Below are 23,284 nucleotides of genomic sequence, written 5' to 3'. Positions count from 1 at the left end.
AAGGAGTGATGAGATAAGGTTGTGTACAGTAGGTGGTGTTTTATCACCACCCTGACTGATAAGATCACTTGTCTGACCCCTTGCTTACGTCTGCAGGTGAGCCTGTGCACGCCCAATGAGAACACTCCCACAGAGAGTCTGGCCCGGCTGGTCAGCATGGTCTTCCAGTGGTTTCACTCCACCGCCTACATGATGGACGACGAGGTCGGGAGCCTGGTGGAGAAGCTAAAGCCTCAGTTTGTCACCAAGTGGCTAAAGACAGTGTGTGAAGTGCGATTTGACGTCATGGTCATGTGCCTGCTGCCCAAGCCTGTTGAGTTTGCAAGGGTAAGGCCAAGACCCAGGTCCAGTAAACATACAATATATGATAAAAGAATTAAAGAGGACATATATGATGAGAGTGGTAGTATTATCAGCAAAATGTCCCTGTCAGTGCTATATCATTATATCACTGGACCAGTATCATTCATACAATATTATATCTGGATAATGTCTGGCTGATTTCATTGCTTCATATACTTGTTTATACTCAAATTTAACATAAGGAGAGGAGAGGGTTGGGAAACAGTTTTAAGGTTATATCGATAACACAAACAACATGACCATTATGACTCCAGGTATCTGAGCTGTAGCTCTTGTTGACCTCTGAATGAAGAATATCATTGCATCAGCACATCACCGAGGGCCGAGGTTTATTAAAATTATGGAGGGCAGGTCACCATCTGAACTCTCTCGGCTGTGTTTAATCTAAGCCTGGCCGTGCACACTGTTTCCCCCAGGTGGGAGGATACTGGGACAAGTCGTGCAGCACAGTGACCCAGCTGAAGGAGGGCCTGAACCGGATCCTGTGTCTGATACCTTACAATGTCATCAGCCAACCACTGTGGGAGTGCTTCATGCCTGAGTGGTTGGAGGCCATCCGCACCGAGGTGCCAGACAACCAGTTGAAAGAGTTCCGGGAAGTGCTCAGGTACATCCACCGCCTCAAAGTGTTTGAATATTGCAGTTGTTATTATGTAAAAAAAATACATCTATTATTGCATATAAACAGGGGTTAAGTGTAGCTCATATAACTCATATATACAACAGATGTTAACACTTTATTTAAAGGAGTGTGCAAAAGTCTGACTTAACACCTGTCATTACGTTAAATAATCTTAATGCATGTTCTCGACGGTTTTACCCTTTAAAAGCGATATACTTGATTGGATGACACTTAATGACTCTAAATAACAACAGTCCTAAATATCAATAATCTCGGTAATGTTCATGACAGGAGGCATGTCAGTCTTACGCGCACCCCTTCAAGTAAAGAGGAAATGAATTAAGAGACAAATCTGTACCTTTCATTTCTGACATATTTCCACTGCAGCTGTAATACAGCCTGATAGCTGAAGTGTATTTTTAGTAGTCGACACATTTAAGATAAATGACAGGTTTGGTGTGAAAAGAGTCAGTAAAAGGAGGCTTTCCAAAAATACCATCAGCTGAGATTCAGCAGCCAAAAAGGGAATAGTTTTACTTTGAACATTTCAGCCTTGATTGTCTATAATGCATGAAGCTAGTTTTTTCACAGCTGTGAAAAATCTCAGACTAGACAGAAAAATGCTGTCCGGACTCAGGACCTTATCAGCAGAATGTGTATTATCAGTGAGAAGCTAAGCAATTGTAGTAGTTGGACATTTTAAGAAATATCTTGCTTTCTGGAGCCTCCAGGAAACCATTGCTCTAAAATGGACTGCAGTGATATTGTCTTTTTCTAGTCTGCCGACCACTGAAAGTGAGGGCTAAACCTCTCTGACTGTGAAACAACGCCCGAGGAAACTTAATATTCTGCTGTGCCCTCTGCTTACAGTAAGATGTTTGATATCGAGCTGTGCCCCCTGCCCTTCTCCATGGAAGAAATGTTTGGCTTCATCAGCTGCAGATTCTCTGGCTATCCGGCATCAGTGCAAGAGCAGGCTCTGCTGTGGCTGCATGTAAGCACAGACACACACACACAGACACACAGACGCTGCCTTGTGTCCAGTTCACATCCTGCGGTTCTGTCCACAGTGCGTGTGAATTGAACAGGTTGTCAGAGAGTGTGAGAGTCTGGGCAGGGGCCCTGCTGAATATGGATCTGGGTCACAGGATGAGACTGAGAGAGATAGGAGGGGTTGTGCCTTTCATCCCATATGCACTCACAGCTTGCTGCCCTGTATACATGGATCAATTTCAAGTTTTCTGTCCCAGCTATGATCAAGAGATTGCATGAATTTACCCTCATTAAATAGGTCACATTCAAATGAGACAGAGAAGTGGTGCCCAGTTTAGACATGGTGTTCCTCTGTGGTATACTCATGCTGGGTGGTTGTTTAGCTATAACTGTCAGTTCACCTGCATATTCTCACTTACCTCACTGACATTAAGACGTGTATACCGCTCCGAACAATACATAAAAAACAGCAGATTTCATTTTTCATGTTTTCATTTGAAAGTGGCAGCCATTCTACAATGCAAAATGAAACCAAAACTATCTGCGTGGTAGGTGGAAAAAAGCCAGTTTTTTAAACTTTGAGCGTCTCTCTGGGACCTAGGTGCTGTCAGAACTGGACATTGTGGTGCCTCTTCAGCTGCTGATCGGGATGTTCTCTGACGGAGTGAACTCTCTGAAGGAGCTGGCCAATCAGAGGAAGGCGCGCGCCTCAGATCTGTCTGGCAACACTGGAGCTCGCAGGGTGAGGGTCACAGCAATGCCAACGTTACACACAAAGAAATTAATTAATCGTCATTTGAGTCTTCAAATCAGTAATAAGCCAGAGGTTAAATTATATTCCACAGAACCTACTTGACTCCAGCTGACCAGATGTTGTTACACCTTTGGGAGCTTTTCCTTCGTCGTTGATATTTTGCAGTCTGTCAGATGCCTGTTTGGGATTAGGGTGTGCACATATCTCCTCTTCTTTGCTCCTCTTTTCTACCTTTCTCTGGGATGTACCATATGTTACCATGGCAACTGACAATGTCTAAATATAGCTCCCTTAAAGAGCTTAATTGAACTTGACTGTGATGTCGATTTATTGTTGAAATTTACAGCCGAGCAGCTCTTCGCTCGGGGAGGCAGTGGAGATTAAGAGACTGTCAGAGGCATAAATGATGTGAGTTTCTCAGCGAAACGCGTAGATTTTACTTTATATGTTGTGCGCTTTGCTCGTAGGTGAGTGTGGTGTCAGATCCAGGACGCCGTGGGCAGCACAACACCCTCAGTCCGTTCCCCAGCCCCTTCAGGAGCCCGTTCCGCAGCCCCCTGCGGTGCAGCCCCTTTAAAAACCTGGGTCACGCCACCGGCCACTGCGCTTTGGATCTGGACTGCGACGATGATGACATGAACCTCGGCTGCTTCATCCTCATGTTTGATCTCATCTTAAAGCAGGTGATCACACCTACAGGATCCTTACAGGGACTTAGTTGTGTCTCTGTATTTGTTGGGAATAATAAAAAAGTCTTAATGCAAACCCTGTCATACTATTTCACTATACCAAGGGTGTACACTGGTGCATATTTTAGGCAGTCTTAAGACAATTATTCTTCTTGCTTATTCATAAAGATAAGAACAACTCACAATCCAGTCACAACAATGCACACAGGTGGGATCTTGAGATTTGTGCGTCCTGCTCCACTTTTTGTCCCCCTGTTTTTATTGTCGTCTCTGCCGCTGTCCCAGATGGAGCTTCAGGACGACGGTGTGATGCTGGGTCTCGACAGCAGCCTGGGGAAGGATATCGTGGGCATCATCAACAACGTCTTCCAGGCTCCGTGGGGGGGCTCACACACCTGCCAGAAGGATGAGAAGGCCCTGGAGTGCAGCCTGTGCCAATCCAGCATCCTGTGCTACCAGCTGGGCTGTGAGCTCCTGGAGAGGCTGACCCCCCGGGAAGAGATTCGCCTTGTGGTGAGACACGCAGCGTGAATGTTTATGCACCAAATACGAGTGAAACCTGTGCGTTAGGCAGGCAAGGCTTCGGAACTGATGCCACACAGGCGCCATGTTCCCAAACCATGATGTCCAAAATACTACTGTGTGCCTGGCTGAGGTACAGTTGCTAAATCATGCTAAGAAATTTGTTATGTCATCGTACAAATGTGAGTTCTAATATTACTTGTAAATGACCCCATTGAAAACCATGCTTAGCCTACCTCCAGACAAAATTACAAATGCCAAATTAAATGAGATGTTTGGTTTCCTCTGTAGGAACCTACGGATAGCTTGGAGGAAACGTTGCTCTTGTCGCAGCCGGATTTCTCCCTCGGCACAGAGAATGGAAGCGAGGAAGGAGACAACCCAAGTGGGACGAACACTGAAAACCCCATAAACCATTCTCCTGATAATGCACGTGTGTATCACTTCTGTACACAGTGTTGTTCAAAATTACAGTTGTACATACATGTATCAGCCAAAAAAAGACATGGAACTATCAGTACTCCTTAAAGAAATACACTTATTTGCTTTAGCTAAGGTATAAGCTAAACTCACTGACTTCTGGTTGTAGCTTCATATTTAAAGGGATGGTTGAACTTTAAGAATTATGATATTTTGTTTCTTGCTGAGAGTTCAGCACTGCTTTGTATTCCAACCACAGAGCTATTTCTAACACTACACTCTTCTTCCTTCCAGCCATGAAGAATAACTCCGACTCCAAATTCTCCTACCAGCAGCTCCCTGTGTCTTTGAAGCTCATATACACCATCCTGCAGGTACTGGTTCTGAATAACTGAATATTAAAGTGGCGGCACAAACAGACCTGAGGCATTCACAGAGGTTTTTCTGTGATTTATTTGAGCGTACATGTGGTACGCGCTGAGTCACACGTCTCGTTTGTATTCAGGAAATGTCCAAGTTTGAGGAGCCTGACATCTTGTTCAACATGCTGAACTGTCTGAAGATCCTGTGTCTCCACGGAGAGTGTTTGTACCTCGCCCGCAAGGATCACCCCCAGTTTCTGGCTTACATCCAGGAAAAGATGCTCATCCCGTGGTGTGTGCCGAGTGATTGTTTTAGTAGAGATTGTTGCATTTAACCAACTCTGTGACAACAGCGTGTGTGTGTCTAATTCGGTGTTTGTGTTTCAGCCTGTGGTCCATGTTGAAATCAGAGTTTTGCCAGCTGGCCTCCCTGGCTGTGCCTCAGCTTCTTCACGCCCTCTCCCTGTCGCACGGGGCTGACATCTTCTGGAACCTCATCAACACAAACTTCAACAGCAAAGACTGGAAAATACGATTTGAAGCAGGTGAGCTATAGACTCATGGTAGGGAAAAAAAACATTAAATTTGCTTCTAAAATGACAAATGTTTACCACCTCATTATGCAGGTATACAAACCTCACTACACTGTCCTCAATTCTTATTTTTACGTGTTTTTTAAATGAATGAATCATTATTGGAAGACCCCCAGTCTGCTTATATAACGCGCTGCCTAAACCACTGCCTGCCCACAGCTCCCACTCCTGTTGTCATGGCAACTGTGTGGCTCAAACAGGCGGCAAAGAGGAATTGTGGGATTAATAAGGTTTTTCTCGCCTCGTGATTGGCAGACAGTAGAGCTGCATGACCTTGAGACAGAGGCAGAGGACAGGACCTCGGACTGGATGCATGAATGTACATTGAAATTGACAGTAGCCGCAGATATGCAGTTAATGATCCCCAAAAGGTGTACAAATATTAGCCTATTGTGTGTATAAATACCTGGAAAAAATGGTGAAATTAATTTGATCATTCAGTCCCGACATCAAAAATGATGCTTCACAGTAATAGTCTGTAATGCAGAGTGTCTTTATATGTATAAATATATGTATATATAAAGAGACCACAAGTTTTATTAATATGAATAGTACTTTTATCAGTAATTCATACAAAAATCTCCAAAACATGTGTATTGTGTATATGTGTATATTTATTTTAAAATAAATATGATCTTAAATGTGACAATCAGGGATTTGTGGTGGTGGTCTGAAATATCTCTTACCTCCCATACTGACACCTAGTGGTCAACACTGGTTGCTATGAGCTATGAGCTATGAGTTTATGAATTCCAGAATAAAGCGTCTATTCTTAGATTTTAATCTGAGTCACCATAAATAAAGACGAAAATTATTGAGGGTTTTCTTTTTTTAGATGACTGAACACATTTCATTCCACTCACAAGAGGATGTCATGTTGTCAGAGTGGTGTCTGTCTATAGGCTGATGCTGTCATCAATTCAAAGCATTTGTGTACCCTGTCTGTGTGGCTGATGATGTTCCCTTTCACTCTCTATTCTCATGAAAACTCAAGTCGAGAAGGTGGCGGTGCTGTGTCGGTTCCTGGACATCGGTGCGGTGACTAAAAACCACTTGCTGAAGTATGCCCTGGCTCACGCCTTCTGCTGCTTACTGGCCTCTGTGGAGGACGTCAACCCGGCTGTGGCCACCCGGGCCAGACTGCTGCTGGACACCATCAAGAGGCCGGCCCTGCAGGTGACCTGCGACCATTTGTTTGGCCCGTGTTTGCTCATTGCTGGAGTTAATTGAGGCCAAGTAGTGACATATTTGTGAATTTTGGCACCAAAGTTTCAAACATTTTCATCATCACCTCTACATTAACAGCCTTTTTCTGGGTTATTATTTGAAAGTACAGGGTTTTGTTTTGAGTTTTGCATAACTGCACTTAAATATACATGCACCTCTAAGTAACAGATAAGTGCATATATAAATATATGGGGTAGGCCGATTGTCAGGGCTGATATTCAGCATTTTTTCCAATTATCGGTATCCATCAGATTGCTAATGAAATAAACTCATTGAAATGTGCTACTTTGGCTCTGATGCAACATCTCCTTACACAATGTCCTGCTTAAAACAATATCTGATTGGTAAAACATCACAATTAATAGCCTATAAACACTGAATAATCTGAATCGGCAAAGTAACTAGAAACTAAATATATCTAATACATGCAATGGAAATGAAGTATAAAGCAGCAGATCAGTATCGGTGATTTCTAATAATCGTTATATATCGGCCATATCGGTCGGCCCCTAATACATAAAGTTTGGCTGTACTTTTATGACAGAAATCTTGCAGAAATGCACATTTATTGAATAGTTTACTCTTCACATAAGGGCTGCGACTAACAATTATCTTTATAGATGAATCTGAAGATTATTTACTTGATTAACTGTTATTTAGCCCATGAAACATCGAATGAAATTAAAAAATGCCCCTCAGCTGAAATTAGCATTTTATACTTCATAAACAAAGCTTTATGTGTATACAGCCATGTGCCTACATATATTCATGCCCTGCCGTGTATTCATCGGTGTGTGCTGTATGTTATCCAGGGGTTGTGCCTGTGCCTGGATTTCCAGTTCGACACTGTCGTGAGGGATCGTCCCATCATCCTCAGCAAGCTCCTGCTGCTGCATTTCCTGAAGAAAGATATTCCCGCTCTTAGCTGGGAGTTCTTTGTCAACCGCTTTGAAACGCTCTCTCTGGAGGCCCAGTTACACCTGGACTGCAACAAAGAGTTCCCTTTCCCTACGAGTGCGTAGCTGCCGTGTCCCCATTCAGAGTTTCACACCTGCTCCACCTTCTCGACATAATATTTACAGAGACGCTACACCCTGATGGTGCCCCTTATTAAGTTGTCCTTCTTTTGGCAGCCATCACAGCCGTACGAACCAATGTGGCCAACCTGAGCGACGCGGCAATGTGGAAGATACGGCGGGCTCGTTTCGCCAGGAATCGGCAGAAGAGTGTGCGCTCCCTCCGTGACAGCGTGAAGGGAAGCCAGTCAGAGTCCAAACGGGCGTTTTCACTCCCCGAGTCACTGAGCAACCGGCTTCGTGAGTAGCGTTGATCGGCCAGTTTAGATCTGAACCTCTGTCACTTTCACTCTGGTCTAATAGTGTTTGCAAATACCTTCTAAGTGCTTTGTCCAGTGTGGCATTACAGACACATTGTATTGCTGTGTTTTTAAGTCAACTTATTATCCAACTGCCATCCAAATGTGGTGATTATGGATCATTTTCTACTTTTTTTGATTTGCAAATACTGTTTGATCAGAGTCTGGTCCCTTCTTCCTGATGTTTCTCTCCTCGCTCGTTTGTTCCCAATGTTCCTTTCATTGACTGTCTTGACACATACTTAGTTTGATTAAGGATGTCTTTCATTTTATCCTTGGCTCTGCACAGAAGCACAGAGTTTGTGTTGGCTTCAAACGCGATGTGGTTGTTTTTGATATTATGAGTCAAAATGCCGGATTTTATACGTTTTTGAAGCCATATATTGTATGTGTGTGTGTTTTATGTGTATGTGTTTGTGTGCTGGACTGCTGTGAAGCTCAGACACGCGTCCTGCACTACCTCCCCTGTACATTCTCCTAAATTGTGTTCTTCATATGTGGTTTTTAGCTCTAAGGCTTACGAGGCAGGAGCACTCTGCCCCGACACTGGGAGATATGATAGAGAAAGTCCTGCCAGGTAAATAACAAACCAAAATCACAATCACATCATACTGGAGGGAAAAATACAGTATGATTATCTTAATATTAGACAATATCTGAGATTATGACAGATGACATGAAAAAGCAATGTTTGCTCTGTGATGACAGTCATTGTTTTTTCATCAGACTGAGAAGCAGCTCTCTTACTGACAGCTAGACGGTCATTTTCTGTGTTATTTCTGTGTATCCCGTCCACATATTCCACGATCACATTACTCAGATGTATATGTATTGCATGATGATGTCACCACCTGTCTGAGTTGACTTCCCCCCTCCTCTGTGTTGTCACCCCTCCTTCCCCGCTCCCGCAACCCCCTCCCTCTCCCCATCTTCTCCCCTGTCTGCAGCACGTTTCCTCCCGCACTTTAACCCTGACGCTTCAGCCCCTCTTGCAGGCCAGACCCCGTCCCCCGAGGACGACGGCATCATCAGAGACCTGCTCCCTGAGGACGCGGGCATAGATCACCAGACCGTTCACCAGCTGATCATGGTGCTCATGAAATTTATGGCCAAAGACCAGAGCAGCGCCGAGGCCGACATTGGCAGCGCCAAGGCTTTCAACACGGTGAAGCGTCACCTGTACGTGCTGCTGGGCTACGACCAGCAGGAGGGCTGCTTCATGATTGCACCTCAGAAGATGCGCACCTCCACCTGCTTCAACGCCTTCATCGCTGGCATTGCACAAGTGACTGACATTCAGTATATTCTCCCCTTTTTGTCATTCAGTGCCTGATTATCTAGCGTGCATAAGAGGATGTTGTGAGGGTTACAGCAGTGTGACACAAATGCTAATGGATTTAACTGTTGATTCTTACAGGTGATGGACTACAATATTGGTTTGGGGAAGCAGCTGCTCCCTCTGGTGGTCCAGGTGTTGAAGTACTGCACGTGTCCCCAGCTGAGACATTACTTCCAACAGCCGCCTCGATGCTCTCTGTGGGCCCTGAGGCCACACATCAGACAGATGTGGCTCAAAGCCCTGCTAGTTATCCTTTATAAGGTACTCTTTGTATTAACATGTGCCAGTGGGCTATCATTGCTTGGATCATCATGCATTTACTCTCATAGATCAGTGATTCTCAACGAAAGGAACTCAGCAGTTTAGTTGAATGGAAATATTGTAACAGACACCATTGTATCCACTTTTATATCAGTATTTTAATAGTTATAGTTAAAGTATTTATTCAACTACTTAACTGTTAATGAGTCTTGCTGTTTTCTATTCTATTCTCTATTTTCTTTATATCTTATGATATCTAGCATGCATCACAAAGAGGATGAAAGTTAGACAGCATAAGCTTATTGTGTTTCTCCGATGCACCACAGTACCCGTACAGAGACATGGACGGCAGTAAAGTGGTCCTCCATCTGATCCACATCACCATCAACACGCTGAACGCTCAGTATCACAGCTGTCGTCCCCACGCTACGGCTGGGCCGCTCTACAGCGACAACTCCAACATGAGCCGCTACAGCGAGAAAGAAAAAGGTGAGGCAAAATCAATACGTCGTTTGTGTCAACGTCAGAAAAAACACCCAGTGTGCCGAGCAGGTCGCAGAGCGTTAAAATACATACACACGACGATTGATTGTGTGTCCTGGAACTTGGCAGCTGCCTTCTTGGGAGGGTGGTCTGAAAAACTAAAAACTAATTTGAATATTAAGGGAGTATTTTTCTGGAGGGAAATCTTTTTTTTCTAATGTGCACCATTCATGACTTCAGATTAGGAATTCATTTTGATGAAAAAACCTTCCCTATACCATGTAGATATAATGATAGGATGTGATGAAAATGACAGTCTTCCCGGTGAATGAATCCGTTCGCCTCGTCAATGCACCCCTGATGTTAATTTTTCTCCATTTTAGAAGAGGACAGTGTTTTCGATGAGTCAGACGTCCATGACACGCCGACTGGTGCTGCTAACAAGGAGTCACAGACCTTCTTTGCCCGCCTGAAGAGGATCGGTGGCAGCAAGTCTGTGAAGTACCAGCCGGTTGAGCTGAATGCCAAGAAAAGTAAGAAGCAGAGGCTTTCAGAGTAAAGTGTAGTATAACAGCACATCGATTGAATCTTTTTCAGCAGGACATATTTTGAAGATTGCGGGAGGCTGTCACTGGCATAAAGTCTCGTTTTTCTTCTGTGTATCAGGTGAAATCGAGCTGTCAGAGTACCGTGAAGCCAGCGCCCTTCAGGACAGCATTCTGCACTGTGTGAGGGAGGAGAGCACCAGGAAGAAGCGGCTCCAGGCCATGCACAAGCAGAAGTCTCTGGACATTTCCAACACGGACTCCATCCTCTTCAATCTGGACGAGCATCGACGTAAATCCTGCATTGATCGCTGTGACATGCAGGTGCCCCCCGTGGTCCTGCCCCCGTCCTCATCCACGTCCCACAGCAGGCATCACGGCAAAGGCTCATCCGACGGCTCTTCGGTGCGGGTGGAGGGCAGCGATGCAGTGGACCGGCGAGGCTCTCGAGGCGGTCAGTCCGACATCTCCAAGCCCGTCATCCCAGAGGTTCGGCTTAGCTGCATGGAGACCTTTGAGGATAAGTTTGACCAAGGCTCACAAGGGGGGTCGGCTCAGGGGAAGGATGACCAAGACCTCATCGACCTCTCCTCTGACTGCACCTCCATCCCAGAAAAACACTCGCTGCTCTCCATGTCCGACAGCGACTCCTTGGTGTTTGAACCGTTGCCTCCACTGAGGATCGTCGAGAGCGACGAGGAGTTCGACCTCAACACCCTCATTGCCTCCAAGTTCAATGAGAGCCCGAAGGTCTCTGCTTCATCTGCCAGCAGCAACACTTTGCGACTGTCTCCTGTGGTTCAGGTGAGTGTGGAGGACTGTTCTAGTGACAAAAAGACCTCAGACCTTCTGATGGAGAAGGGAAAATCAGAGGAGCCGTTTCAGGAAAAGAGGCCACACCGTGTGACTCCCAGCACCTCCCTAGAACTTCCAGACCGACCAGAAAATGTCTGCCATGAAAGCCCCATGACCTTGAAGCAGAAGAGAGACCTTCTGAGGAAGACGCCACATGTCCCTTACACTTCTCTAGACGACATTCCTGTAACCTCAGAGGCCGGGATGGGACTAGGGACCAGCCCCTCTGGTAGGACCATCTTTTTGGACATCCCAGAAGACGGAACAGAGCCACTCTCCTCACCAGAAGTAAGCAAGAATAGCAACAGCAATGACGAAGAAGAGTATGGCGACGACGAAGATGACGACGACATGGGCGATGAAGGGGACAGCGACCCCAAACCTGACAACGGGGACGACAACGACGAGGCAGAATTCAAAATCCAGATTGTGCCCAGACAACGGAAGCAGAGGAAGATAGCTGTGAGTGCCATCCAGAGGGAGTACCTGGACATCACGTTCAATATGTTCGACAAGCTGGGAGCTGAGCAGGCCGCAGAAACCGGTAAGAAGGAAAGCTGGATGAGGATAACTCCCACTTTACCAGTGTCTTCAAAGTGATCACAGATGTCGAAGATATGAGGAGGTTTATCAAATGCCTTTAAAAAAAATCACTTTCTGTGCCGATGTGGTCAAAGTTGTGTCGAGTTAACCATTTAAACTACAAACAAATTTTATACCTTCAGTCAAACTTAACCATTTTTCAAGCCATGAAAATGTGTTTTCCCATGGTCCAGGGCTTCCAGTGGTTTCCATTGCCATACAACATGAAAATCCATGAGGAGATTCAGTTCTGTGGACTCGTTCACAGTAACTGTCCCTTAATCCAGGACTAAAGCCTACAGTGATAGTGCATTAAGTTTTCACAAGTCATTTATATGTTGTTAAGTATTTAGAATGTCAAAAAAAATTGAAAAATGCTCATAGCATAATTTCCCAGAGCCTAAAATCCACATCTTCACATTGCTAATTTGGTTCGGTAAACATTCTGATACCCAAAGACTCTTTATTTACTATTGTAAATGAGAAAGGAAACTTATTCTGACATTTAAGAGGCTGGAACCAGCAAATCTTTAAATGTCTACTTACTTAATTAAAAAATCCATTTTCAAATTATCCATAAACTTTTACGATAGTTTAGTTCATCCATGAATGGTCATTTATATTCGATAATAAACCCTTGGATTAGTTCTTTCTGTTAATGTTTATGTTTTTCATACTCCTATATGTTCTCTTTTATTGGAAGCACATTCTATTACATATTTTTGCATCCAGTTCTATATAAATACAGTTTTATGATTATTATTGTATTATTATTAAAACATTGATAGTGCTCCTGATGATACCACTGTTATGATTGTGAATCACCAGAAGTTAAAAGCTAACATTGGGCTATAAATTAGCTAAATCACAGTTGCTTTATTCACCAACACTGAGTATCTTTTACAATGTTCCGTACAAACTTGACTATAAATTGATCTATAGGTTGTGAAGTTAGAGTTAGAGCAGTGTACAGCTAAAGTCGGCCTGTAAAAACAGACTAGTGAACAGATGAGTCTCTGTGTTCCGCCATGTTATTTGATGTATTATATTCGCCTTGTCGCTCTGCTAAGAGGGAAGAACAGCAGCTAACGTTGGTTTAGAAATGGAGTCCGCTAATACAAACTATCAACCGGCTTCCAGCACAACGCAGAAGTTTCACAGAGCCCCTTTAACTACATTACCCCATAACAACAACGCAGCATTTACAGAAAATGAAAACAGGTCTTAATGATCACCGGGATGGATCGCACAACTGAAATGGAACCCAGTGGCAGCCTGGCATGGGAGGAAAAACGGCACTTAAAAATCTAAAAGTGGTAGTATGGTTGTTGTTGGACAGCAGAAAAGGTAAAACTTACATGATTTGTAGTCAAATGTTGCTGACATGTGTGCTCCTTTAATACTGTACAACAGAAATGTACTCTCAAACATGTGCAAATCTTGTTTTGACCAACCACTTCAGCTGTGTGGCGTCCTGTGGTGTGTTTCTATATATGTGTCCACTCTTCCTTTCCCTCCATGGTAAAACTTTAAAGGGTTTTTCAGCACACATCAGAGGCTGTGAACCTTTATAATTTGACTCAATACTGTATAAAAGAAGCACGAGAGGTGGTGAAACGAAAACACTAAACTTCGCATAAGAATCTCCTCAAAAGTAGTGTGTAGCGCTACTGAATGTTTTTAATCTTTTGGCATTCAATGGCATAACTCTCATGCCAACGCCCGATGCACGTGTTGCCTTGCAGATCACAAAGTTCTGTCTACATTGGAAAAGCCACGAGAGTCGGCCTCAGCCCCAACGCTCGAAGCTGCTATGCCTGAAACAAGCCACCGCTCTTCAGTGTCAAGTAGGATCCAAATCTCGAAAAGGAATTTGACTGTTGTGGTATCACATATTATGAGGGCATTAATTTACCACTTTTACCTGTACAGACATAAAAAAAACTGTGTGCTGTGCTAAAATCACATAATATTATTTGACATTTTTGTTATAAACCCAGTAAAATCCCTGAGAGAATGACAAAAATGTAATGTTTTAAATTTCTCTCTAAAGTATTCTTGGAAAGTAGTTTCTCAAACCTACTGAGCTAAATTCTTAATTTTAATACAATTACATTGATCATCTCTTTTTCATGTGTGTCTTACCTATATCCATGTAACCACACACACACACACACACACACATACACACTCGTTGGTCCGAGCTGGTGCTTCAACTCGGATGTTGTTCTTCTGTGTCTGACCTTTAGCTCAGTACCGTCAGGTGAAGCGAGGCTCTCTGGGAGCTCTGACCATGAGCCAGCTAATGAAGAGACAGCTGGAACATCAGTCGAGTGCGCCGCACAACATCAGCACCTGGGAGACGGGTCAGTCACTTCTAGATTTTCTGCCCTGAGGAGGTTTATGTGTACGTGCTGTGGTAACACGTTTAAGAAAACAGCACTGACTAATCGGTGCCATTTACCCATATAGATTGTTTTGGTGTCGGTTGCCTAGTTTTGGAGATATCAGCAACTCATAAATAGCACTACAGGCGCTACAAAATGTTATTCCTCACTGACCTCATTCAGCATCCACTGTCAGACACTTAACAAAAGTCAACTGTTCTTTCAGGTCCTACAAAGACCAGTCTCCTCTCTGCACCGAGCACAGTCAGCATGTTTGTCCCTGCGCCGGAGGAGTTCATCGATGAGCAGCCGACCACGATGTCTGACAGGTGGATGAAACAATCGACAAGCTATTACCTGTATTTAAACATGTCACCTTGACGCTCAAACCAACCTGGTTAATGTCCACGTGGTGTCCCAGGTGTCGGGACTGTGCAGCCGTGCTGGAGGAATACGACGAGGAGACTCTCGGCCTCGCGGTGGTCGTCCTCTCCATGTTCATCCACCTCAGCCCTGATTTGGCAGCTCCGATGCTTCTGGACATCATGCAGTCTGTGGGCAGGTGCGGCCGCTCCGGCAATCTACATCCACACAGCACTTAAATGAAGTTTCATAACTCACCTTTAGAGCTCATGCATAATTCATCCCCCGAGTCCTAATCCACTGCTTTAACTTCTTTTCAGGTTGGCATCCAGTGCCAATTTTTCCGGACAGGCTGAGAGGTACGAGACATTAAAGCCGTCACGCTGGAGTGCTCGGATATTCAGTGTGCTTATAGATGAGTTTAATTATAGATGTGAAGTGTGACCGCCAGTCCAACACGGCCATTCTCCCTCTGATGTTTTGCAGTATGTTGATCCCAGGGAATGTAGCAGGTGTAGCCAAGCAGTTCCTCCGCTGTATGTTTCACCAGCTGGCCCCTAATGGCATCCTGCCCCAACTCTTCCAGAGTAACATCAAAGGTCTGCTCACACTACCGATAACGAAACTCAAAAATCATTAATAAGTGCCTGCACCTTTTCTTTAGAGACTCTCTTAGCTGCTTATTTTGTCGCACCAAGTTTTTCACTTTGTCTTTTGATTTTAGGGTCCCAATCCAATTCAATGACTGATTTAAACCTTTATTCAGGCTCTACCATTGTTGGAATACTAAGTCCTGATTTGTAAAGATTAACAAATCATTGGTTTCATGCCCAGACAGATAAAAAAAAGGGCTACATGATGTCAAGTGTTTTAAAACCCTCAGGACTTATAGAAACCTACAGAAGATGCATATTTTACAGCTCTTCTTTGCATATTCTTTGTAAAGTATCCCAGTGGACATAATGTCATCGTTGTTCTTTCAACTTTCTCTTGCAGATGGAAGTTTCCTGCGAACACTTGCATCTTCCCTGATCGATTTTAATGAATTGAGCTCTGTTGCTGCCCTCAACATGCTGCTGGAGGTGGGATTTCTTCTCTTATCTAATTGTGTTGAGTTGTTTAACCAGCAGGAGGAGCTCTTGTCAAAGCAAACACATTTGTGTCTCCAGCTAACATCCACAGCATAAGCCCATCTAAAATAACAAATCATGGGGGGTGGCATCCAAGAAAACCTGCCTTACTCTGCACCACTGTACCAGTTTATTGATGCTGTTGAGCTAAATAATTGACACAGATAACGACTCGTTGGTGCATGAGCTCATCTAAGCAATCATCTGTGCTTCGGTGTCCTAAATCCCCCCGCACTCATCAAGTGGAATGCGATTGATCAGGGCTGAATGATCAGTTAAATGGAAATATCTTCGCTTATAGAATGCCATTATATAACCCTTTTATGGCTTTATGCCTCTGTGCCCTCCAGGGCCTGAACAACAAGAAGAGTCTGCCAGCAGGGGGCACGATGCTGCACTGCCTGGAAAACATCGCCACCTTCATGGAGGCTCTCCCCATGGACTCCCCTAGCAACCTGTGGACCACCATCTGCAACCAGTTCCAGACCTTCCTCACAAAACTGCCCTCCGTGCTTCCTCTCAAGGTAGATATCGACCCTTCCGTTCACTTAGTCATGGTCTGATATGGTTTAATGTGATTATGGCTTGAGGAAAAAGCATCCAGCGGTGCCCTTGTCGGGTTCAATTCGACAGAGTCTTAAAATTGTAATTGATTTGACTCTGATGCTTTTGACCTTGGAGGTCAGATTAGTGTGCAAAATTGTATCACTGCAGACAAATCTGAAACACCAGCGTCCAGGAATATGACAATACACCAGGCATTCATTTTCTGCACTTGTAAAACCTGCTGACATTTAGGATTGTTCAACTTGTTTGTTCGCAATTTGTCCGTCTCATTAGTGCCCCATGGATTCCAGCTTGAGGATTATCATATGTCTGTTGAAAATCCCAACTACAAATGCAACCCGGGTAAGCCCAGAGCAGACTTTTACACAATGATATGCCTAAATTCTGGCCTTTAATAACGAACCCTTCCTCCTCGTCTTCCGTCATACAGAGCCTCCTGGAGCCTTTCTCCAAGCTGCTGAGCTTTGTCATCCAGTATGGCATGTTCAGCCTCTCCTACCTCGTAGAACTGTGTGGACTGTGCTACAAAGCCTTCAACAAGGTACTCACGAGTGTGTTTACATGATATCTTTCTGGTACAGCTTGAATAAAGCATGTGTCGACGGCCTTGGAAGAGTTAAATCTTTTAAACTAATCTGCAGTGTTAAAAAGCTCCTGTTCGCAGGCCTCTCGCTCATCACTCTTTTGCTGCTACACCTACTTCCCCGACTCACCAGTCAGCCAGAAATGTGGCCATGTGTCACAGATGATTAAGTAGGCAATCAGCCAGTATTGATTAACATGATTAGTTGGTGTGCTAGGGCCGAGGATGTATGGTGTGTTTCTGAGTGGCTGTCTCAGACAGAGATGGAGCCAGGCCTGTCTGCACTGTTGGGCCAGATGGATCCTCAGTCCTCCACCACTGTCAACACGGCATGCTTTATGTCTCCTGCAGTATTGATTTTCCTCACCCGCTTTAATTCCTTGCCATATAATATCCGCTTTTCAAAAGCTGGAGTCACTGTGAGCAATTGCTTTTGGAACCTGTCCTGTGCAGTTGTTTTATGGAGAGGTGAGGTTTCTGGGAAGTGCGGGGAAGATTTTTTTTATTTTATTTTATTTTTTCAGTTATCTCTGGAGGACACAAAGTCAGGTTTTCCAGAGCAGCTGAAGTTTGCCACGCCACGCACCATTTATCACATCCACGCAGCGCTACGCGCCTAAATGCCACTGGGCCCCCATAGCTTAAGAAGAGCCCATGATTTGCTATTTACCAAACGGCCATGCTCCATCAACTTTTAATTATGAGAGTGCCACGGACAGGTATGCGCATTAACAAGCCGCCGCGCTGAGAAATGTCAGGGGCGGCTCTGCATTCTGTGAGAGCGGAGGTGCGTGTGCCTGCGCCTAACATAAGCAAACATGACTGCATAGAGGGAAGAGAGAGGCAAAGTGGAAGCCAGAAGATGACAGTGTGGTTTGTAAACAGGCAGCTGGGCTTTGTGTGGAAGGGATGAACAAAGAGAGCAGCCTGTCCTCAGGGAGGGAGAAGGCAGCCTGACAGCCTCATCTGAGCTGCCTGGGACTCTGGGAGGAGAGATCTGGACTGGCCTAAATCTACTCCTCGGCTTCACTATTCTCTGTCTATTCTCTGTCTCCCTGCCTCCCCTCCCTCCCATCTTGCTGCCTGTCCTTCCCCCTCTATTCAGACTACAGAGTTTATGCTCTCCTCGCAGCATGAGTAAGGGAGAGCGATAATAGAAAAAGGCAGTCTTGCTGCATCAGTACATTTACTCCACTCTCTTCTCTCCTCGCATCCAGGAGCGAGATAAGTTCTACATGTCCCGCATTGTGGTGTTAGAGCTTCTGCAGGCTCTCAAGTTCAAGTCCCCCCTGCCTGACACAAACTTGTTACTGCTGGTCCAGGTACAATGGCCCGTCTTCCACGCACCTCGCTTTGCAAGAAAATCACATTCTGTTTCATCCTGAGAACAAATTCTTACAGATCCCCTCGAATTTCCCAGTTTGTTTGTGCAGATATCGGTACGCGGCTGGCAGAATCCACCATCATCCAAAAGCACATGATCGCAACTCTGCCAGGGGTAAGACTTTCGTCGATGCGTGTACGGATCTTATTACAATCAGCCTCATAAAACAGCAGGAAGCAGAGTTAGTCCCTGCTGTGATTCCTCCTAAAGGATAAACTGGTTTGTGTTCCCGACAGTGCACCACAGCAGCCATGGAATGCATGAGACAATACATAAGTGAACTCCTGGACTTCATTGCAGATATGCACACGCTAACCAAACTTAAAGTAAGTCTTTGTTCGAGCGCCACAACTTGCTGAGTATCTTATCACATGCAGAGTTTTGTCTTTCCATATTCAGCCTTATCTTTTCCTCCCTCCAAATCTGTGATCCAGAGCCATATGAAGGCTTGCTGTCAGCCTCTGCATGAGGACACTTTCGGGGGGAACCTGAAAGTGGGCTTGGCACAAGTCGCCGCCATGGAGATCAGCAAAGGCAATCATCGTGATAACAAAGCTGTTGTCCGTTATCTTCCCTGGCTCTATCATCCGCCATCCACCATGCAACAGGGGTAAGAAGAGAGAGCGACTGAATTTTCCTGAAATTTCACTTTTCACGTATTTAAAGACCAAACTGACCATTAGTGAGACTGATCAATAGTTTTTCTTTGCAGGCCAAAGGAATTCATCGAGTGTGTGTCCCACATTCGTCAGCTGTCCTGGCTACTTCTGGGCTCCCTCACACACTGTGCCCTGCACCAGGGCTCCACCTCCTGCATGCCCATCCCTCTCGATGCTGGCTCCCACATCGCAGATCACCTTATAGTCATCCTCATTGGTTTCCCAGAACAGTCGAAGGTCTGGCAGAAATCCCGTTAAACTCCCTTCTCCCAGGTCTTATTAGTCTGATCTATAACCACCTCACTGGCCTTTTCTGTTTTGGTCTCGATCTCTGTCCCCAGACGTCGGTGCTGCACATGTGCTCTCTGTTCCACGCCTTCATGTTCGCCCAGCTGTGGACCATCTACTGCGAGCAGGCGGCCGCTGCTCCGTCCCTGGTGAACCAGAACCAGACGGAGTTTTCCTCCAGTGCCATCCTCACCGGCCTGGAGTTCTGGAGTCGGGTTACACCTAGCATCCTGCAGCTCATGGCCCACAATAAAGTGGTGAGTGCTCTGCCTTATACTTTTTCACTGGGGAGCAATTGAAGCTAGCTAGGGTGGGGATACAGGCTTAGAAATGAGTGGTGCTTGTTCATATAAGAAATATGAGGAGAGGAGTTTAGTTTCAATGTTTTCTATGAAGCAACTGTAACTCTGTTTCCAGAAAATCACATTTGTGATTGATATGTTTTCCTCAGATGGTAGAGATGGTGTGTCTTCACGTCATTAGCTTGATGGAAGCCCTGCAAGAGTGCAACTCGACCATTTTTGTCAAGGTTTGCTGTAACTCTACTATTTCGTTCTACAAGAATATATGGCGTATAATCACCTTAACATGTAGTCAATTACTTATCCGTCTTCATTCTTTCCTATAGTTAATTCCAATGTGGCTGCCCATGATTCAGTCAAACCTTAAAGTAAGGCATTTGAAATAAACTTTGTGCCATTATTGAGACAGATTGATAACATAGTGCAGTAGCTATCGACGCAAAACTAAAACGTTATCATCTTCCCTTCCCTCCCTCATCAGCATCTCTCTGCGGGGCTGCAGTTGCGTCTCCAGGCCATCCAGAACCGGGTGAACCACCAGTGTCTGCAGGGCCAGACCTCCGGAGCTCCTCCGTTCGCTCTGCGCAAATGGCTGCAGTGCACCCAGTTCAAGATGGCTCAGGTGGAGATCCAGTCATCGGAGGCTGCCTCACAGTTCTACCCCATGTGACCTGCTCTGCGGTCACCTCTGGGTCCAGTCTGGGTCCTAAGACCTGCATGCATCCTCTCCGACCAAAAAAAAGGACTTCATGTAAAATGATGATGTGTGGGACTAAATAATTGTCAGCACCTTTAGTATAATACCTGTATATGTACAGTAAATCTATGCTATTTTAAAGTTCTAGCACTGGAGCTGATAATTATTGGTTTGGCTGGATGTGTGGGATAATTGTATCCGGTGCCTAACTGTTGTATTCAACAGATTTGACGAGTCAGTAGATGACTAAGAAGGTTTCTATAGACCCGTGTTAGTAATAGTGAGGGTCTGAAAGCAAACGCTTGTTGAATCTTAGACATGCTCACTCCGTGACATTCATATTCTAACACTTTTTAAGTTGCTTGGTTGCAAGCTGGATAATAAAGTACGAGTTTTTCTAAACCTTGAGACACTTTGTCATTTCACATGAATTGCCAATTGCAACGCCTCCGAAAAATTCAAATGTGACATTTACTGCCCTTTGATGTCCTGACTGATGCGGAAAATGTCCAGTTTACCATAATGCAGATGGCAGGGCGATAAGAATCAGCTCTGTTGTTTACTCCTCCGGACGAGAAACCGAACCTCAGGTGTCTCCGGGAATAATGGCATGACATGCATTACTCAGCTCCCATCTGAGATCCTTGTCAGACTGTCAGTCATGCTGCCTCTCGCCATCAGAGCTCCGATCGATCAGAGGGCCAATCTGAGTTGCAGCAGCGGCTTTGTAACTCGATAAGGTGGAGCCAGACACTGGAGGTAAACAAGACTATATCGGCTATGCCCCCCTCCTCGCCCCAAAGTGGAAAGCCCCCACCTTCTTACTTCTCCATCCCCCTTTTCATTGGCAGCAGCGAAACAGATTGGACCACGCATATACCAAGCAAACACAATTACCTTTGGCCTAATGTGGTTTGTTGTGATTAAGCATTGTTGTGAGGTCTAACCGCATTACCACGAAGCTCTTGTCTGAGAATAACAGATGACATGACAGCAGGGCTAGAGAGCCGAACAGCACATTAATCTTTGTTTTGATCTTCGCTGCTGCAAGGATTTCATTATCAAGCTTTAGGATGAATAAGATCTGAAGATATAAATGTATTCAGCAAGAAGAAATTAAGTTATTGGGCAAAAATAAGCCCAGCTCTATTTGAATATATTTCTTTTTTTTAAAAAATTAGCCTTTCAGTCACTGCATGTATAAGAGCACCCATGTTGAGAGGTGTGTGCCAAATGACTCAGTAGTATAATGATACCACACAATGTGACTAATATACACACATGTACTGAGACACACACACACACACACGCGCTCCCCGGTGACCCTAAGCTAGCTGAATCAGGCTGCAGTGCCCCTTCTCATCAACCTCTAGTCTTGGCTCATCAAAGAGAGCCTCTCCTGCTGTGTGCTTCTGTGTGTGTGAGTGTGTATTAAAGTGATGACGGATGCAGGTGTTTATGTGCATGTGTCCCAGCATGTGCATAGGTGTGTGTGTGTGTGTGTGTGTGTGTGTGTGTGTGTGTGTGTGTGTGTGTGTGTTTAATCAAGTCCCCCTTGCTCTGGGGTTGCATCTGTCAGCCACTGCCACCGTTGTGATCGTTTGAACTCGCAGCCCTTTTCCGAGAGAACCTCTCTCATTAGCAGCAGCTTATGTAATCAGTGTCCCACAGGTATCCAGCACTTTCCCCGCCCCTGCCTGCCTGCCTGCTGCCTCCTGGAGGACCATATGGGAACGCTGACCTGATGAGCAGGCAGCTGGAGGTACTGAGGGTAATTAACGCTGACCAAAGGCCTCTCAGGCGGAGAGGGTGTGAGTGGGTCCTCAAAGACTGTGAAGGTCAGCTTTGAAAGGACTGCGCGAGCTCTCAAACAAACACACATTGTACTCATGCACCAGGTGTGCGCATCGGGGACATTTCTTGATTAAAGAGCAGGTTGAGCGAAGGCTGCAGCACATCAAAAATATCCAGTCGTTTTTTTTTGTTGTTTTTTTTTTGTACAGGAACAATTTCGAGAGCACGAAATTTCAACGAATCTGTGTCCCAGCGTCCATTTGCTCTATGGAACTACCTTCTGAGAGCCTCCTAAAGCTTGTTGAGACAGTGACAACCCCTGGTCCCCCTGCCTAGCGCTGTCACATTGCTTTTATTACAATGAAATCCACAGCGCCCTGGCTGGACAATGCATGAATGTTTAAATTGCTCAGAGTGTCCATTGGCATTACCATCAAGTGGCACATCTAAAGCAAGGAAGGCAAAGTGCTCTATGGTTCCTCATTCACATTGTAATTCATTGACATTCCTCTTCAGTGCACCTCTGCATCAGCCTGTGTAGTACAGGTCTGCTCGCCTTGTTTGTTTCACATCATTAACTACAGTTGATGTGCAAAAAATAAAATAGAAATGACTGGTTTAATGTAAGAACTAAGCCTCTGTACCTCCTAATAACTCCCTTTAAAATTTGGCTCCAGTAACTTGGGCTGTGCACACGTCCATAATTTTCTGTTGTCACATTATTATGGATTGGGCCCACAGCTAGCACAATATGCAACCTATAAGTTTTAACGCTTGCGTCATTAAGCCCCATGGAGTGGAATACGCCTGATGATCGCAGTTCATTAAAGATGCACTGTGCGAGACAGACTGAGAACATGTCCTCCACTGCGGGGGGCCCAGGAGACACAGCCAGCACGGCTCTGCCCAAGACAACACAGCACAGTGCAGACAGAACAGGATGGGCACAGGCTAAATATAACAGTCTCACTTTTATCACCTTGGCCACATATGAGGCGGTTTGTCTGCCTTAGCACGACAACAGACTCCTGCACACCTTTAAACACAATAGACTGTCGCTCTGTTGTTATGTACAGTTTTATTTACAACTGAAAAACTCAGCAATGAAATCAACTTATGCACATCGTTCTATCTGTTTGGTATAA

At 45.0% G+C, this 23,284-nt stretch overlaps 1 protein-coding gene across 6 annotated transcripts in view; it reads left to right on the top strand.

Moving 5' to 3' along the window:
* The window catches only part of LOC119005070 (protein unc-79 homolog), a 32,959-nt gene extending 12,206 nt beyond the window's left edge, over window positions 1-20,753 (top strand). For 3 of the 6 annotated variants that reach the window (XM_037072505.1, XM_037072500.1, XM_037072506.1), the window contains 38 exons: window positions 97-327; window positions 780-970; window positions 1,856-1,979; window positions 2,580-2,720; window positions 3,200-3,415; window positions 3,707-3,934; window positions 4,235-4,376; window positions 4,658-4,737; window positions 4,869-5,017; window positions 5,113-5,270; window positions 6,313-6,494; window positions 7,358-7,559; window positions 7,679-7,861; window positions 8,429-8,497; window positions 8,868-9,205; window positions 9,338-9,520; window positions 9,847-10,009; window positions 10,387-10,536; window positions 10,670-11,947; window positions 13,731-13,832; window positions 14,235-14,351; window positions 14,599-14,701; window positions 14,794-14,934; window positions 15,056-15,094; window positions 15,222-15,334; window positions 15,732-15,817; window positions 16,216-16,389; window positions 16,706-16,774; window positions 16,863-16,973; window positions 18,233-18,337; window positions 18,436-18,513; window positions 18,636-18,725; window positions 18,834-19,009; window positions 19,112-19,295; window positions 19,400-19,603; window positions 19,798-19,875; window positions 19,975-20,016; window positions 20,130-20,753. In XM_037072505.1, coding sequence (XP_036928400.1) covers window positions 97-327; window positions 780-970; window positions 1,856-1,979; window positions 2,580-2,720; window positions 3,200-3,415; window positions 3,707-3,934; window positions 4,235-4,376; window positions 4,658-4,737; window positions 4,869-5,017; window positions 5,113-5,270; window positions 6,313-6,494; window positions 7,358-7,559; window positions 7,679-7,861; window positions 8,429-8,497; window positions 8,868-9,205; window positions 9,338-9,520; window positions 9,847-10,009; window positions 10,387-10,536; window positions 10,670-11,947; window positions 13,731-13,832; window positions 14,235-14,351; window positions 14,599-14,701; window positions 14,794-14,934; window positions 15,056-15,094; window positions 15,222-15,334; window positions 15,732-15,817; window positions 16,216-16,389; window positions 16,706-16,774; window positions 16,863-16,973; window positions 18,233-18,337; window positions 18,436-18,513; window positions 18,636-18,725; window positions 18,834-19,009; window positions 19,112-19,295; window positions 19,400-19,603; window positions 19,798-19,875; window positions 19,975-20,016; window positions 20,130-20,318 — 6,609 coding nt within the window. In that variant the 3' untranslated portion in view covers window positions 20,319-20,753. The remainder of the gene's footprint in view (window positions 1-96; window positions 328-779; window positions 971-1,855; window positions 1,980-2,579; window positions 2,721-3,199; window positions 3,416-3,706; window positions 3,935-4,234; window positions 4,377-4,657; window positions 4,738-4,868; window positions 5,018-5,112; window positions 5,271-6,312; window positions 6,495-7,357; window positions 7,560-7,678; window positions 7,862-8,428; window positions 8,498-8,867; window positions 9,206-9,337; window positions 9,521-9,846; window positions 10,010-10,386; window positions 10,537-10,669; window positions 11,948-13,730; window positions 13,833-14,234; window positions 14,352-14,598; window positions 14,702-14,793; window positions 14,935-15,055; window positions 15,095-15,221; window positions 15,335-15,731; window positions 15,818-16,215; window positions 16,390-16,705; window positions 16,775-16,862; window positions 16,974-18,232; window positions 18,338-18,435; window positions 18,514-18,635; window positions 18,726-18,833; window positions 19,010-19,111; window positions 19,296-19,399; window positions 19,604-19,797; window positions 19,876-19,974; window positions 20,017-20,129) is intronic. The other 3 variants (XM_037072501.1, XM_037072504.1, XM_037072502.1) reach the window with 3 other exon arrangements.
* Window positions 20,754-23,284: the final 2,531 nt, after the last annotated feature.

This window comes from Acanthopagrus latus, chromosome 16 (assembly GCF_904848185.1).
Source record: "Acanthopagrus latus isolate v.2019 chromosome 16, fAcaLat1.1, whole genome shotgun sequence".
Taxonomy (NCBI): domain Eukaryota; kingdom Metazoa; phylum Chordata; class Actinopteri; order Spariformes; family Sparidae; genus Acanthopagrus; species Acanthopagrus latus.
This window is presented reverse-complemented; position numbering and strand designations above follow the sequence as displayed.